The sequence below is a fragment of the Physeter macrocephalus genome, chromosome 17, assembly GCF_002837175.3.
Source record: "Physeter macrocephalus isolate SW-GA chromosome 17, ASM283717v5, whole genome shotgun sequence".
NCBI classification, from domain to species: Eukaryota; Metazoa; Chordata; class Mammalia; order Artiodactyla; family Physeteridae; genus Physeter; species Physeter macrocephalus.
The window spans coordinates 1,667,560-1,685,150 of NC_041230.1; the positions used below are offsets into that span (position 1 = coordinate 1,667,560).

Consider the following 17,591-nt stretch of genomic DNA (forward strand, 5'->3'; position numbering starts at 1 on the left):
GCTAGGCCTGTGTGCCACAACTACTGAGCCTGCGCTCTAGAGCCCGTGCTCCACAATACAATGAGAAGCCCACGCACTGCAACAAAGACCCAATGCAGCCATAAATGAATATATATTTTATTCATTCATTTATTTAATATATATATACTTCAGTTAAAAAAGGGATAAGCTACACTATTTGATCTTCAAAGATCTGTCATGCACTGAACAAAAAAAAAGTGTGGGAACTTACTTGCTGGTCTCTGTGGGAGTTTTCTGTCCTGAGCCCCTCCTGGGACAGTGGGCAGCAGAGGACCGTCTGTTCCACATGCTGAGGGCTTCCCTGTGTGTGTGGTGGTGACACAGGAAGGGGGTGTGTCGATTCTAAGCATTAAACGGCATCTTTTCCACTTTCAAGGTCGACTTGAAAGACTCCTACTGCCTGAGGAAGAAGCCCGGAAGAGGAGGGAGAGGAAAGAAAGAGGAGTCAGGAATGGCTCTTTCTCAGGTAAAGTCATATTCTCAGTTGATTTCTCTGTCCTTCCTGAAATGCCCTTCTTTGGACTCGCCGATCTTGTCTGACTCTGCAGTATCCTGCCTGACACCTGTACATCACAGTCATCCGGGGCCTTCCCTCAGGGCCTGTCCTCTCCACTTAGATCCCGTCTCCCCGTGACCCAGTGACCTGGGACTTGTGAGGAGGCTCCACTGGGCCTAGTCCTGGGCAGGGCTTCACACCCATGGACTGGAGACAGGGTGTCATTGCTACTGGACAGCAGGGATTGTTGAGGGGCCCCTGAAAACCAGGATAAAGAAGCTGCACATGCAAGTCAGGTAATAATATGCACTTATGCCCGGTAAATTGTAGGAAACAGAGTAATTACAGCAAATACCCTCTGACTTTTCATGCTGCATTAGAAGCGAAATGGGTGTGTCACTGATTTAAAAATCGTTAATGATTGGGAATGGAATGGAAAGTTCAGAGATACATCAGTGATTGATAGAGGGTGTTTCATTCTATCATTGATTTTAAACTTTGAAATCAACCTAAATCTCTGACCCATGGAGATTCTTAGCCCATTTTGATCATCTCCGGTCCTTGGAGGTTACTTTTTTTTCACTGTTGGTTGCCTCCTCTGACACATAGAAGTTTCTCATTCTGATGCAGGTAAGGTTCCAGCTTTATACTTTTGCCAGTAGATACCTGGTTTCCCAGCACCGTTTGTTACTGAGACTGTCCTTTTTCTATTGTGTGGTATTGGCACCCTTGAAAATGCATTCTACATATATGCAAAATTAATTCTGAGCGTTCTCTTCTGTTACGTTACATATCTGTGTTGATGCCAGTACCACACCATCTTGATTATTTCGTGATATGTTTTGCGCATTGACTTTTGGTATCCTGCAACTTTTCTAGGGGTTTTTAAAATTTTTATTTTATTTTTGGTTGCATTGAGTCTTCGTTGCTGCACACAGGCTTTCTCTAGTTGCGGCGAGCAGGGGCTACTCTGTTGCAGTGCATGGCAGTGCGTGGGCTTCTCATTGTGGTGGCTTCTCTTGTTGCGGAGCATAGGCACTAGGGCGCGCAGGCTTCAGTAGTTGTGGCGCACAGGCTTATTTGCTCTGCAGCATGTGGGATCTTCCCAGACCAGGGCTCGAACCCGTGTCCCCTGCATTGGCAGGCGGATTCTCAACCACTGTGCCACCAGGGAAGCTCTAGAGTTTTTTGATGTAGCAGTTTCCCTGTGGAATCTTTACTGTTTTTACATATAAAAGTTATCATCTACGAAAAAAGATAATTTTACTTTTTTCAATTTGGGTAACTTTTTCTTATCTAATTTCTCTGGTGAGGGCTTTCTGTACTTTGTTGGACAATAGTGCAAAGAGTGTGTATCCTTGCCTTCTTCCTGATCTGAGAAGGAAAGCTTTCTAGTTGAGTGTTTATATCTCTCTTTTTTTCTTTTTGGCCTTGTGGTGGGATCTTAGTTCCCTGACCAGGGATTGAACCTGGGCCACGACAGTGAAAGTGCTGAGTCCTAACCACTGGACCGCCAGGGAATTCCCAGAGTTTTTATATCTTGAAATGTAGTTGAATTTTGTGAAATGCATTTTTCTGCATCAATTGAGATGATCATGTGTTTCTTCCTTTATTCTGTTAATGTGGTGTATCACATGAATTGATTTTTTTTATAGTAATAAAGTCCACTTGGTCATGATGTAGAATCATTTTCATGTGTTGTTGAATTTGGTTGGGTACTATTTTATTGAGGATTTTTGCTTCAGTATTCACTGGGGATATTGGTTTGTACTTTTCTCTGCTTCGTGTGTCTTTCTCTGGGCTTGGTATAGAATCATGCAGGCTCCACGAATGAGTTTGCCAGTGTTCCCTCTACAGCTCTTCGGCAGTTTTTTTTTATTCAGGATTAGAGGTAATTCTTCTGTAAAGGTTTGGTAGGATTATGCAGTGAAGTCATCTGGTTTTGGCTTTTTCCTTGTTTGAGATTTCTGATTACTGCTTGAACCTCTCTAGTTATAATTCTTTTCAAGATAAGAGCTTAGTAGGTTGTTTCATGAATTTACCTGTATCTTCTAGATTATGTAATCTGTAAGCATTATTGTTCACAGGACCCCTTACAGCTTTAAAAAACATTTCTGTGACAACAGTTGAAATCTCTCCTCTTTCATGTTTTTAGTTATCTAAATCTTTTTTTTCTTACTCTAGCCAAGGTTTTGTAAATTTAATTTTTTCAAAACACCAACTCAGTTCTTACTTTTATATTCATTATAGTACATTTATCTCTGGTGTAATCTTTTTTATTTACCTCTTTCCTTTTGTTAAATTTTAGTTTATTCTTTTTCTCTATTTACTTTAGTAAAAATAGATTTCTGATTTGACTTCCCTGTTAGTACAGCTTTCACTACGTTTTATAAATTTTTGTATGTTTTCATTTTCATCCAGATATTTTAAAAATTCCTTTGTGATTTCTTCTTTGACCCATTGGTTATTTATGAATACGTTTTATTTCCACATTTTGGAGATTTTTTCGTTTTCATTCTGCTGTTTATTTCTAATTTCACTGCTTTGTAGTTTGAGAAAAATTTAAGAAGACTGAGAGCATAATGAATTAAGATTTCTTTTATGTCCTAACATGTGGTCTCTCATGGAGAATGTTTTATTCTTCAGAAGTGTGTGTTTTCTGGTGGTGTTTGTTAGGTCCAGTCAGTCTACAGTGTTGTTCAAGTCCTCTGTTTCCTTATTGATGTTCTCTTTGGTTCCACCCATCCAAAAAACTGGGGTATTAAGGTCTCATACAATTATGGGGCTGCTATTTCTCTTTCTGTTAATGTCTCCTTCTTTTTTGGGGGGAGCTTTAATGTTAGATGTATATCTTCTTGGTGAATTGATCCTTTTAACAGTATATATTGTCCTTCATCTCTTGTATCAGCTTTTGTTTTTATATTGTCTGACATTGTGTAGTCACCTCGGGTCTCTTTAGGATGGAATGTCTTTTTCCACTCTTTCACTCTTGGCCTTTCCATGGCTGTAGATTTTAGATTTGTGATTGTTAACAGTTCCCACTCTCTGTAGGCACACTGTACAGTGGTGAAAGGCAGGAGCCCTGGCCAGCAGCACCCTTCACTGCAACTTCAGAGGGAATGCATCCAGTGTTTTCTTCTGATTATGATGTTTGTTTGGTGAAATGTTCTTCTTAACAATATATTTTTTTCTATATTCCTTTTTGTCATGATTTTTAATTCTCCAGGAAGTTTTTAACTTTATTATTGTGTTGTCTTTTTCTTAATATGTTAAATTAATGTATAACAGTAATAACTTCTAATTTTGAGTCAATGTTTTATAAGTGGAATACAGAGATTTCTGATGACTGCTTGAACCTCTCTAGTTATAATTCTTTTCAAGATAAGAGCTTAGTAGGTTGTTTCATGAATTTACCTGTATCTTCTAGATTATGTAATCTGTAAGCATTATTGTTCACAGGACCCCTTACAGCTTTAAAAAACATTTCTGTGACAACAGTTGAAATCTCTCCTCTTTCATGTTTTTAGTTATCTAAATCTTTTTTTTCTTACTCTAGCCAAGGTTTTGTAAATTTAATTTTTTCAAAACACCAACTCAGTTCTTACTTTTATATTCATTATAGTACATTTATCTCTGGTGTAATCTTTTTTATTTACCTCTTTCCTTTTGTTAAATTTTAGTTTATTCTTTTTCTCTATTTACTTTAGTAAAAATAGATTTCTGATTTGACTTCCCTGTTAGTACAGCTTTCACTACGTTTTATAAATTTTTGTATGTTTTCATTTTCATCCAGATATTTTAAAAATTCCTTTGTGATTTCTTCTTTGACCCATTGGTTATTTATGAATACGTTTTATTTCCACATTTTGGAGATTTTTTCGTTTTCATTCTGCTGTTTATTTCTAATTTCACTGCTTTGTAGTTTGAGAAAAATTTAAGAAGACTGAGAGCATAATGAATTAAGATTTCTTTTATGTCCTAACATGTGGTCTCTCATGGAGAATGTTTTATTCTTCAGAAGTGTGTGTTTTCTGGTGGTGTTTGTTAGGTCCAGTCAGTCTACAGTGTTGTTCAAGTCCTCTGTTTCCTTATTGATGTTCTCTTTGGTTCCACCCATCCAAAAAACTGGGGTATTAAGGTCTCATACAATTATGGGGCTGCTATTTCTCTTTCTGTTAATGTCTCCTTCTTTTTTGGGGGGAGCTTTAATGTTAGATGTATATCTTCTTGGTGAATTGATCCTTTTAACAGTATATATTGTCCTTCATCTCTTGTATCAGCTTTTGTTTTTATATTGTCTGACATTGTGTAGTCACCTCGGGTCTCTTTAGGATGGAATGTCTTTTTCCACTCTTTCACTCTTGGCCTTTCCATGGCTGTAGATTTTAGATTTGTGATTGTTAACAGTTCCCACTCTCTGTAGGCACACTGTACAGTGGTGAAAGGCAGGAGCCCTGGCCAGCAGCACCCTTCACTGCAACTTCAGAGGGAATGCATCCAGTGTTTTCTTCTGATTATGATGTTTGTTTGGTGAAATGTTCTTCTTAACAATATATTTTTTTCTATATTCCTTTTTGTCATGATTTTTAATTCTCCAGGAAGTTTTTAACTTTATTATTGTGTTGTCTTTTTCTTAATATGTTAAATTAATGTATAACAGTAATAACTTCTAATTTTGAGTCAATGTTTTATAAGTGGAATACACAAACTTTTGCATTTTGTAATACCTAGCTGTTTTAATTTTGGTGGATAAAACTATATTTCTGAATATAGGTCTTATACAGAGATGATAGATACAGAGATAGGAGTGAAAGTTTTGTATTTTTCTCTGTATGTTTGTACCATTTTTCTTTTACTAGACCAGTATAAAAATAATGTTGACAAACTAAATTAAGTGCAGGTAATTCTTGTTGTTCAAAAATGCTGAAATAAATGTGGAGGAAAATGGTAATGGAAAATGTTATCCAAAAATATGTCACTAGACAACTCCTATCTTTTGTTTTTTCTTTGGCCAAGCCAAGTGTCTTGTGGGATCTTAGTTCCCTGACCAGGGATTGAACCTGGGGCTGTGGCAGTGAAATCACCTCCCTGGGCCCACAAGTTCCTATAAAGCCCCAATGTATAAGGGGACAGTGGCCTTAGGTGGGGAGACCTCATCTAACCCCAGCTTGAAAAAGTGAGTCTGAATCTAGTTCAGATGCTCTAAGTCCTCCAGAAGTCCTCCAGAAAGAGCAGTTTAATAAAAGGCTTTGGGTTAAGCTTTCAGAAGATAATATATAGAGAGAGCTGGATATTCCATTTAATCAATCAACATTAGTTAAAAATCAGGAACAAATGAAAACTGTTCAGTGAGATAGACAAAAAACAAAAAGCTTACTTTTTTGGAAGCTTATCATTGTTTTCAGCCTGTCCCCCCAATCTGCTAAGGCCCAAGGCATCTTGAGATGAGTTTTCTGTCTCTGACATACCAGCTAGGAGGAAGCAGAGTGGTCGAGATATTCAGAGAAAATCAACACGGCCAAGTTAGGTGTTTCTGTAACAGGTGGAGGAGTATCTGCAGGGAGAGTGAAGAAAAGTGTAAAGGCGAACTTTCTGACCAGACAACAAACACACACACAAAAATGCTCCAGAGGCAGTAAGGCCTGGACACCTAGGGGAGGCTGAGTTACTCAAGGCAGACGATCGTTGCCCGCCCTGTTCTCTGGGTCGTGTGAGGACCCGCTGAGAAAACGGAAGCCGCCTCAGCATCCGCTCTGGAGAGCACCCAGCTCGTGCGTGTGAAAGGGACTACATGGGATGGTGGCAGGGGGGTGGCCACACAGAAGGTGCACACAGAGCCAGTTCACCATATTTGTCTTTGATTATGTCTGGTTCCCTTGACAGCAGTGACCCATCTAATGTCACTCACGTCACAAACATCCCGTTGCAACTTCGTGTTCATTTCCTCAGATACGATGAGGTCTTCTCTGGCTGTGTCCAGACCTTCCTCCCGCCCCGTCACGTGAGTACAGAGGGCGGCCAGCTCCTTCATCTGGCTCTGCTCTCGACTGCTTGTCTGAGGTTTCCCGGAGCTCGGGCCAGGTCTTCCTCGTGAGAACCATCGGAAGATCTCTAACGGGGGAAAGAATCCTTAAACGGCCTTGTTCGGTGAGGGACAAAATAAAGCACTTCCGGGAAATCGCTAAGATCAAAACTGCCTTCTGCATGCTGTGGGCTCACACGACTGTCACGGCTGCTCAGGTCTAAGCGGTGTGTTGGCGACACGTTCCCAACAGACCTGCACAGACTGGACGGGTGAGATGAGAACCAGACAGAGAGGGAGACAAGGACTTGCCTTTCCATTCATGCTCGGCGTGTTTTCTTGCTCGTGGTTTATGTCAAGCACCCCCGTCTGTTAAAGAGCAGAAAAACCAGAAGAAGACATTAAGAATCATTAGCTAAGGGCCTTTCCTGGTGCTCCAGTGGATAACACTTGGCACTCCCAATGCAGGGGGCCCGGGTTTGATCCCTGGTCGGGGAACTAGATCCCACACGCTGCTCAGTGTGGGCAATCAAGTTAGAGAAATTCCCCCTCAAATGTACTAAAATTACATTAACTCTCATCATAAATTTCAAGCAAGGTGTGAGAACCCTGAACTGGTCAACCCCAGTCTGCTTGGTGGGAAGATGTTGAAAATGTGTTTAAAAGCAGACAGAGTGGATCATCTTTTGAGTTTAAAGACAGTAACCCAGAGCCCAATCATCACCAGAAGTAAATGTTAACCCAGTAAGAACTCCACTAACCCTGGTGGTGTTCCTTTCCGCTTTCAGTTCAGCGATTTCTTTTTCTCTTTCAAGGAGCTGCGCTCTGCATATGTTTAGTTCTTTACTTCTTAACTGCCGCAAAATCCTGGAAAACAGTTAAATAAATAGAAGAGAGAGAGTGAGAGACCCTCAAGACTGTCTCCGGTCAAGCCTCTCCAGTGTTCACACAAAGGCACCTCCTGCCTTTAGGCGGGGTCCACCCGAGACCCCCCCCCGGACCACCATAACTCAGATCAGCCTTCACCCCTCTGCCCTTAACCCCAGCATGCACACGGATCGGGGTGAGAAGGGAACACAACCCCACCTTCTCAAGATCAAGGGAAGTCCAAGATATTTTCCTGAACGTAAATCCTAACGCTAAAGTGGATAAAGATATATATATATATTTATTTATTTAATATTTACTTGGCTGTGCCAGGTCTTAGTTGCAGCACGGGGGATCTTCATTGCGGCATGGACATGACCAACGGCGCCCTCTTTGTAAAGGGGCCTTCAGGGACACTGTGCTAGCGCACCTTCTCTGCCCGAGCAGCTGTTTTAAGATGAAGCTGAAGCCTCTTGTCAGATTTTGAAAGAAGCTTGTCAACAATGTACGATAAGCATTTATTACATTTTCCATCCATTTTTTTCCCTCTGCCTTGCCTAAAATAGGAAAAACGAAAACTTCTAAACTTCAAGAACAAGTATGGCCATTATTTTAAAAGCACCAAGGAGCGATGACGTTGAGTGGCTTGTGCCCTGGCTCCCTAGGCTGTCAGCTTTCAAGTGAACCCAGAAAGGACTTAGCATTCTGAACCACACACAACTGCCAGACTCTAAATGCATCTAAAAATGCAAACACATTCAGTGTACAAATCCAGGGGTGCTGTATACATTACAGCAGTGGACTAGCGTAGACTTTGGCTAAACATCTGTAGTAATTATAGTAACTATGAACCCAGCTCAATTCACCTCTTAACAGATTTCTAAACGATTTAGAGATTTAAGTACCTGATTATGTTGCATTTCTTGTAACTGCTTTTTTGCCTAAAATAGGAAAAACAAAAACTTACAGACTTCAAGAACAAGTATGGTCAGTATTTTAAAAGCGCCAAGGAGCGACGACGGGCGTGGCCTGTGCCCTGGCTCCATAGGCTGTAGCCTCGCACTGCTATCTCTAGTGGACTCTGCACCATCACCAGAGCTGACTCACAGGTACAGAGAAGGGCAGGGACATCGTTCATTAGAAGGTCCCTCCCCACTGCTTCTGTTCAACAAAGGACCCAGGGGGCCTCAGGAGTGTCACCAGCCATTAACTGTCAGACGGACTCAGCGAGCAGATTTACATGCAGAAACAAGCGTATTTTAAAGGGCATCAGCTTATACACACATTGGTGGAGGAATTTCCCAGTGTGTACACTGAAGATTGAGTCTGGATAAAGCCGCTTGTGGGCTCTCCGTCGTGGCATGCATGTGGGATCTAGTTCCCTGACCAGGGATCAAACCCGGCCCCCTGCACTGGAAACGCAGAGTCTGACCCACTGGACCACCAGTGAAGTCCCTGGCTCTGCTCTCTTGACTGCTCGTCTGGGATTTCCTGGAGCTCGATCACTTTAGCCAGGTCTTCCTCGTGGCTTAGGGAACAATCAGAAAGAATCCTTAAACAGCCTTGTTTGGTGAGGGACGAAATAAAGCACTTCTGGGAAATCGGTAAGGTCAAAACTGCCTTCTGCACGCAGTGGGCTCACACACACTCATGGCCGCTCAGGAGAGAGTCAAAGAGGGGTCAGAAATCACCGCCTCGGCCCAGTGAGTCCACCACCCACCACAAGAACGGGACCACCAGAAATCATTCCCTCTCAAAGTGAGGGCAAACGGGGAAACGCGGTAAGGCTGGGAGGCAAAGTGGGAGATGTTAAATCCCTGTGGAACGCGAACTACACAGTACTCATACTTTAAAGTGGTTTCTAAGTGGTGTATTGCTCTTGTAATTTTCTAACCAGTAAAAAATGTAAATCACATTGGAAGTTGTTATGGTCAACATTGTTACGCATAAGTTTCGTCCAGATAAGAACCATTTCCTTAGCAGAAATAAAACGGCTCCTGTCAGAATATGAGTATTTTTGAGGATCTTTATACACAGGGCAAAATTGGTTCTCCAGAAGAGCTAGTTACCGAATTACTTAGCAGTAACTAGCGCTAAGATCTCAGGAGGAGCAATAGACGTGAGGAAAAGACAGTTTGGGCCCATGTTGACTTCAAAAGGCCCAAAGTCCACCCAGATGGAGGTGTGCCAGGCGAGGAGGTGTGAGCACGAGCGGTAGAGTGGGGAGGCCAGAGGGTCATGGAAACGCGAGGAAAGCGGCCACGCCGAGTCCTCCCGAGCGGACACACCCAGCATCGGCCGCTGCTTCTGCAGCACTTCTATCCACGTGTTCAACTTTCTCAAACTGAACTCACGGAGCCTTTCATTCTCTTTCTCTCTGCACAAAGAGATCTTGGGCCACGTAACCCTTCCTACAATAGTGAGTAGAACCGTGCCTGACACAGGCATTCAGTGACTATCTGAAGATGTTAGAGTACATACATTATACACATAAGCAGTACGTGCACTTAAAGTATTATATACATTGCTCTGGGCTTTGTAAGATGGGTGACGTTGAGGGGTTTAAAATTTTTGCCCAAAGAGCTCAACCCGTGTACGCCGAGCGACTCCTTCACCAGTGGTTTCTACCAATCCCTCTTGCCCCGCCCCCACCCGTCCTCCACGCAGCGACCGCAGGACCTGCTGCCACGTCCGACCAGGTGGTGTCAATCCTTCCCCACTGAGGCCACAACGCCCTGGGCCCGCAGCCGTACTTAAAAGAGGAAACAAACCCCGCCGCTTCGCCGGGCCCCGTCTGACAGGCCCCAGCCCCGCTTCCGTGACTTGAGCCAAGTTCTTCCTCGCCATGGCCTTGGCCCTGCGGTCGCGGCGCCGGAAATGCGACCACAGGGGGCCCCTTCCACCACCCACCCTCGGGGACGGGTGCAGCACCTCGCGCGCGGCAGTGGCTGCTGCTTCACTGCCGGGCACCTCACCACCTCCGCTGTCACCGCGACCGCCGCCGTCACCGCCGTCTCCAGAGAAAACGGCGCCATGGCTCCGCCTCCGCCACTGTCTCCCGGGAGCCCGGAACCCAGAACCGAGCCAGTCACAAGGGGCTCCATGGAGACGGGAGGGCTCGGCTCAGGCCACCATCAACAGGGCTGAGAAGGCGTGCGGGGGGACGACGACTTCCAAGAAGACAACAGGATGAGTGTGCGGGAAAGAGCGCTCAAACACTGCTTAGGAAAGGATACTGTTTGAAAGTAGCACTGAAGAGGGACTTCCCTGCTGGTCCCGTGGTAGACAATCCGCCTGACGATGCAGGGGGCGCGGGCTGGATCCCTGGTCCGGGAGCTAAGATTCCACATGCTGTGGGGAAACTAATCCCGCGCGCCACAACTACTGCGCTCGCACGCCGCAACTAGAGAAGAGAAAACCCGCATGCGGCAACTAGAGAGAAGCCCGTACACCTCAACGAAAGAGCCCGCATGCCTCAAGATCCCACGTGCCACAACTAAGACCCGACTCAGCCATACAGATAAAACAAGTTAATATTTTAAGAACTGAACACAATTTTTAACAATAAATTAACAACACGAAGCTACTGAAGAGTACTGTTTCAGAAACCAAAACCACTAGAACTAAGAGGGGTTTTGCCACCTCCTCCTACTAAAAACGCTGCCGGTGAGGCTATTGGAAGGGCCCCACCTAAACTCAAGGGCATCCCTAGAATCTACCCTGGGTGAGGAGTCACTAGGCTAATTTTCCCTCACTGATTCTGAGGTCAGTTCTGCCTAATTGACTCACTCAAGCTCAGGAAGTGCTGGATCCAACCTTGTTAAGGGCACTGCAAATGAACCCACAGTGGAGTGTTGGACCCTGCTGTGAACTCAGCGGTGCTTGAGACAGGCTGGGGATTCTTCACACCAGAGCCTCTCAACCTCGGCTGTGCCGTGGGTGCTGCGTAGATGGTCAGGAGCATCCCTGCCCCGAGCTGTGACAGCCACGGCCCCTCAGACCCCGCCAGGCGTCACCCCTTTCTCTGTCCCCACGTCACCCCCCCACCCCCTCTCACCCTCCTGGCCGGGCTGCGCTTCCACCCTCCTTGCTCTCTGACCCCCGGCACAGGCTACACTGCTCCTGGCTCCACCCAAACCTCCGCTGTGACCACCAACACTCCTGACGCAGGCAGACTAAGTGGTGATTTTAGGACCTTAGTCCTTCGGGTGTTTGGAGTCCTATATCCACCCATCTCAGGAATTAGCAGACTCTGGGAGACACAGAGGCACAGTTTGGGGTCCCGCCCACAATTCAACCTGAACACATCCTCTTTTCTCGGCTTTATACGCTGGAGTTCTCTGAGATGTCTTTTTCAGATCTCAACCGTTGCCTTCAAAAAGACTAAAATCACTGCACTCGACTTCAAGAATAAAATCTTCATTTTCACCTTTAAAATGAAATTGGAGGGAAGACTAAAAGCAGTCATTTTTTTAAGCACTTAAAGAGAAAACCCACATGGGATCAGTTCACAGAATAAAGGTCACATAACCCCTCCCACCTCCTCAGCCACCGCCCTGGGCTGGCACGGGGCAAGGGGTCGAGGGGAGACCAGTGCGGGCCTGGGACAACGGCACAGCGGCCACGAGAGGAGCCGGAGCGCAGGTCCTGTCTCGGGGCAGAGCGGGCCGCTTGCTCCATCCTCTTTCCAAGTTCAAGTGGCCGAGCATGGGCAAACTGGGGATTCTGATTAGAAACGGAAGAGGGGACTGAGCAAGGACCAGGAGTTCTTGCTTTCTCCCGTATCAGATAAAGATGATCAGTACATTTACGGTGACTATTACGTATTGCTTCAGAAGGAGGGAGCAGTTTTTCCCCACTTGCAGTTCTATACATGAGCAGCCTGTAGGTCAGCTCACCAAGAACTAGAAAAGCTAAATGTTTTTAAAGGATGTCTGAAGGCGTCCAAGAGTTACTGAGGCATCCGCAACTCAAGGGTCCAAGATTCCAAACAAAAGGGAAACCCAGTGAGGGAGCGGGAGACTGAGAGGGCCGCGCCTTCACTCGGGGCATCCGACTCTGGGAAGAAAATGCAGTAAAAAGTCAAGCAGAGAGCACTGGCTAACAGAGCTCTGGACAGTTCCATGGGGCCGGGAAGACAAAAATTCGAGTGCAGGCCTGACAAGCCAGCCAGGGCTTTAGGGACCAAGCTCCCCAAGAAAAGGAAGGCACAGGAAATGAGCCCCACACTCTGTAGAAACTGGCTGAGCAGCTGAGTTGCAGTAACCTCATGGCGCTCAGGAGACAAAAACGGCTTCGGGACCTGCCAAGAAGGAGGGGCCCTGGGAAGCACCCCAGGATTCCAGATGGAGACCCTGGAAGGCTCCACCCTGGGGTGGGGGGGGAGGTGGGTGAAGGCAGCTGAGACTGAGGCTTACAAGGACTCCCAGCCTCAAGTCACTCATTCCCTGACTAAACTGAGAGCCTGTCCATACTCTGGGTCTGTGTCAGAGGAAACGCTGAAGGAAGACAGCATCAGCCAGAACCTCTACAGTTTTTCATATATAATACCCAGCACTCAACTAAAATAACAAAAAACGATGTCACAACAAATAGGACCAAGAGATAAAAAGAACTGAAATAGAAACAAACAGATGCAGAGGGGATCCATATACTCCAGTTATCAGATGCAAACTTCACTTGTTCACAAATATATACCAGACATTTATGCATATGAATACGTGACTTCTCTGTGCAGATTCATTTCTCCTGGTTTACAGAGGGTGACAGAGGGCGTTGTTGAAACTTAGGATCTATAGCGTATTCGTGAGGGGCACGGGTGATAACCTCGATTTCTGCCTGCCACCTGAAGTGTGTTGGAAGGGATGTCAGTCCTGTGAGATCTACAGGACCTCATGCGATCTCCGTGCAGGCACTGTCTCAGCTGAGTTGAATTGTGGGATACCCAGCTGGTGTCCCAGGAATTACTTGTGAGAAAAATCCCCACACATTGGTGACCAAACGTGTCAAAAGCCTTCTACATGAGGGTGTTGTGGTGTGCATTTTTAAGTATGAAGTATTTGGTGATCCCTGAGTTTAAGGCACAACCAAGAAGCTTTGCTAAATTCAGTACCTCTGTAATGCTCTGACGGGGGTGGAGTTCCTGATTATTGGTGAGATGTGACCCACGAGAATAGGTTTTTCACATTCATGGCATTTGCGAGGATTCTTTCCAGAATGAATTCATCTTCTAAAGGCCTGACTATACTAAATACATTTATCTGGCTTCTATCCAGCATACATTTTCTCATGAAGCCTAAGCTATCAAGCCACGCTAAAAGCATCGCCAACTTCATTGTATTTTTAAGGGCTCTCACTAGTATGGATCCTCTGATGCTACATTAGGCTAGAAGGGCCGCGCTAGAAGGCACACTGAAGAATCTGCCACACTCATTACATTTGTACGGTTTCTGTCCGGTATGAACTCCCCGTTGATCGGCAAGGTATGAATTTCGGCTAAAGGCTCTGCCACATACATCACATTTATATAATTTCTTTCCTGTCTGAATTTTCTGATGTCTACTGACATTTGAGCTGTCATTAAATTTGTAACTTCTCTTTCCAGCATGAATATTCCAAGCCGTGAGTTTTAACCAAAGATTTTACCACATACATCACATTTATATAATTTGGCTCCTGGGTGGATTATCTGATGTCTTCCAAGAGTGGCGCTATCATTAAAGGTTTTGCCGCACGTTACATTTGTACCATGACTCTCCGTGAATTTTCTGATGATGTACAAGCTGTGAATTTCGAACAAAGAATTTGTCACATACATCACATTTATATAATTTCTCTCTTGTACGGATTATCTGATGTCCAGTGAGGAGTGAGTCCTTAAAGGTTTTCCTACACTCATTACATTTGTAAGGTCTTTCGATGTGGTCTTGTGTCATCACTGAAGGAGGCATGAAATAACTGCCATATGTATTTGAAACGTTGGTTTGGACACCAGGAGGAATTCTTTGAAGTGGAGTAAATGAGGACCTACTGTTGACAGACCTCTCAACTTCATTACATTCAGATATTATCCCATCAGTAAGAAATATCTGCAGTTTATCCAAAATGTTAAATCCAAGCCTATTTCCAATGGGCTTGATTCCTGCATCCCTTCTACCAGGTTGATCTCTTCCATCAGTGAGATTTCCATTATGGATCATAGACATTCCTTTGTAATTTCTTTCATCATCTATCTAATGACACTCACAATCATGTGTATTTTCCTGGATTTCCCCGAGATGAAAATGATTATAGGAACAGTTCTGTCATTATTACCAGTTTAAAGAGTTGGGAGGAAGATTAACGTGAAGAGTTTTCTGTCGGGGCCCTTCCGACCTGCAGCTTTATCAAGCTGAACATTCCATCACTGACTTGCACCAAGCCGTCTCGGAGTCGACCTAGTTACGGAAACACGTTCTTCGCAGAATCCCAGTTCAGGGAGTTCAAGCTGGTCCATCACAGATGCCTCTCCATCTCTACAGGCAGAGGGTTAAAAGCAGGAGAACTGGCAGGTTTCCACAGGAGGGAAGTCCACGGAAAAGAGCGAGAATAAGGGAGTGAGGAGAGAAAACCCACAGTGTCCTTCGCAAGGCTGTGGGCGGTGGCCTGTGAGCACGGGGAGCCCCCGCTGGTCACCTGTCCTGTCATCAAGGAGGGCCGCCCTCGCAGTGAGCAGCTATGGGATGCCTGCTGTGCGCCTGGTGCTCTGTTCCCCTTGCAAAACAGCTGAACCCACGGAAGGTGTCCTTAGGGACGGATGGTGGAGCGGGCACTTGTGTCCGGTGGGGCGCTGACCCCGAGGCTGGGCACCCCTCTTCTGGGGGGAGCAGCCGCAGGCTGGCCTCTGCCGGCCAGGTGGGCTGGGGGTCCCCAGCCTGCTCTCCTGAGGATGTGGTGGGCTGAGTGCTGGGAGGGATGGGTCTCCAGGTTCCCACACCAGTGACCACGGGCTTTGGCTGCACACGCCCCCACCAGGTCCCAGGGCCCCATCAGCACACACTCATGAGGCCCTCGGCTCTGGGGATTCGACCTCTTTTCCACCCTGCTTCATTATCCAGAACACTCGCTATTTGACTGCATGTCTTTTGAATGAATGTGACCTACAGTTGAGAAAGACTGTGATGACATTTTAATCACTGGGAACATGAATTAAAAGAATGATATTTACATACCAATTAACACTAAACAGACTGTTGTCTCATAATTGAGAAGAAAAATATATATTATACTATAGGTGTATTCTGAATACTTACTGTAAATAAATAAATGCAAAAGAACAGATGACATAGGATAAAGAAGATGTGGCACATATATACAATGCACTATTACTCAGCCATAAAAAGAAACGAAACTGAGTTATCTGTAGTGAGGTGGATGGACCTAGAGTCTGTCATACAGAGTGAAGTAAGTCAGAAAGAGAAAAACAAATACCATATGCTAATCTAAAAAAAAAAAAAAGGTTCTAATGAACCTAGGGGCAGGACAGGAATAAAGACACAGACATGGAGAATGGACTTGAGGACACAGGGAGGGGAAAGGGTAAGCTGGGACAAAGTGAGGGTAGCACTGACATATATACACTACCAAATGTAAAATAGATAGCTAGTGGGAAGCAGCTGCATAGCACAGGGAGATCAGCTCGGTGCTCTGTGACCACCTTGAGGGGTGGGATAGGGAGGGTGGGAGGAAGATGCAAGAGGGAGGAGATATAGGGACATATGTATATGTATAGCTGATTCACTTTGTTACACAGCAGAAACAACACTGTAAAGCAGTTATACTCCAATAAAGATGTTAAAGAAAAAAAAGAACAGATGACATAAATTGTAATGCTAAATAAGCCAAAACAAGCTTATCCAATCTAACTAATTGGCTGTTTAGAATTGTAAAACAAATATAGAGAAATGAAGAATTTGATAAAACAAGTTTTAAGAAAACAATATAGTTTTCTAAGTATCTGCCGTAAAACTACGTACCCATAAAGAAAAGGCATTTTATAACTTTAACAAGTAGTGTGTGTCAGTTGTTTTGCATAAGACACGCTGAAAGACCATCATCTGTAAATTCCACTTATAAATTAATACATAAAATATTAATTTTCTCCAGGTCTCTAACAGCCAGTAAGTAGAGCAATCCCTACCTATGCAGTACCCTTAATTATCTAGCTTAATGGTTACCAAACTATATGGAATAAACAGCACATTCTATATTCATTAACTGGGATCAGATACAATGTTGAGAACGAAGTACAAACGAAAAGCAAACAGGATATAATGCAGACAAAGGTGTATCATGAAAACCATGACAGAATACTAACATACCTTTTTCTAAAAAAGTAACTTTTGAGTATTTACTACAAAACATGCAATATTCTAAGCCATCTAACAGCACTAAATTGTTTTAAAAGGCTTGAGGTAAATTAACACAATTTTTCACATCGGGGTAGGAGATGCACAGGTTTATGTACATTAACCCAACCAACACACAAAGTGGTGCAAGAACCAGGACCTACAGACTGAGAAAACTTCAATGTGACCGGCCATCGGCCAAAACTTAAACAGGACAGATTACAAAATAATACAACGAATACCAGGAGTTTAGACAGAAAACGTCAAGGGAGACACAAGAAGAAGTGAGCTGTGTAACTAAGCTATTCAGCCATCCCTCCTGGAAGTGGTTTCTGAGTCATCACGGCTGCACGGCTGTCCGGATAAAGTTGTTCAATGGATAAAGAGGGATCATTTCTATAATGTAACATGGAAGGTGGAGGCATGGGTGAAAAGGTGCTCTGGAAATGGGGGTGATCAACAGAACAAATTAAATATGCAAACAAATAACTGTTTCCATTCACATGGAGGTTCCATTTGAGGAGTGATCAGGAATGAAAGAGGGCACGAGCAGAGCAAAGGGTGTATGCATACGTAGGAGCACAGCTTGTGACTGCATACCTGTGTGAAAATAAGTGTACGATGGCAACTAAAATACTAATTTTAAAAGAAAACAAGAATTGGTTTAGGAATTAACATGATACCATCCCATTTTTTTTTTTTTTTTTTTTGGTATGCGGGCCTCTCACTGTTGTGGCCTCTCCCGTTGCGGAGCGCAGGCTCCGGACGCGCAGGCTCAGCGGCCATGGCTCACGGGCCC

General features: G+C 44.4%; 1 protein-coding gene across 3 annotated transcripts in view; it reads right to left on the minus strand.

Moving 5' to 3' along the window:
* Positions 1–333: 333 nt before the first annotated feature.
* LOC102995057 (zinc finger protein 160-like) overlaps positions 334–17,591 on the minus strand; it is a 74,670-nt gene continuing 57,412 nt past the window's right edge. The window contains exons 4-9 of one of the 3 annotated variants that reach the window (XM_028477776.1): positions 7,837–7,963; positions 7,301–7,406; positions 6,852–6,908; positions 6,426–6,628; positions 5,895–5,988; positions 334–421 (exon numbers count right to left, since the gene is read on the minus strand). In XM_028477776.1, coding sequence (XP_028333577.1) covers positions 6,545–6,628; positions 6,852–6,908; positions 7,301–7,406; positions 7,837–7,963 — 374 coding nt within the window. In that variant the 3' untranslated portion in view covers positions 334–421; positions 5,895–5,988; positions 6,426–6,544. Of the gene's footprint in view, positions 422–5,894; positions 6,072–6,425; positions 6,629–6,851; positions 6,909–7,300; positions 7,407–7,836; positions 7,964–17,591 lie in introns of all 3 variants that reach the window. The other 2 variants (XM_028477777.1, XM_028477775.1) reach the window with 2 other exon arrangements.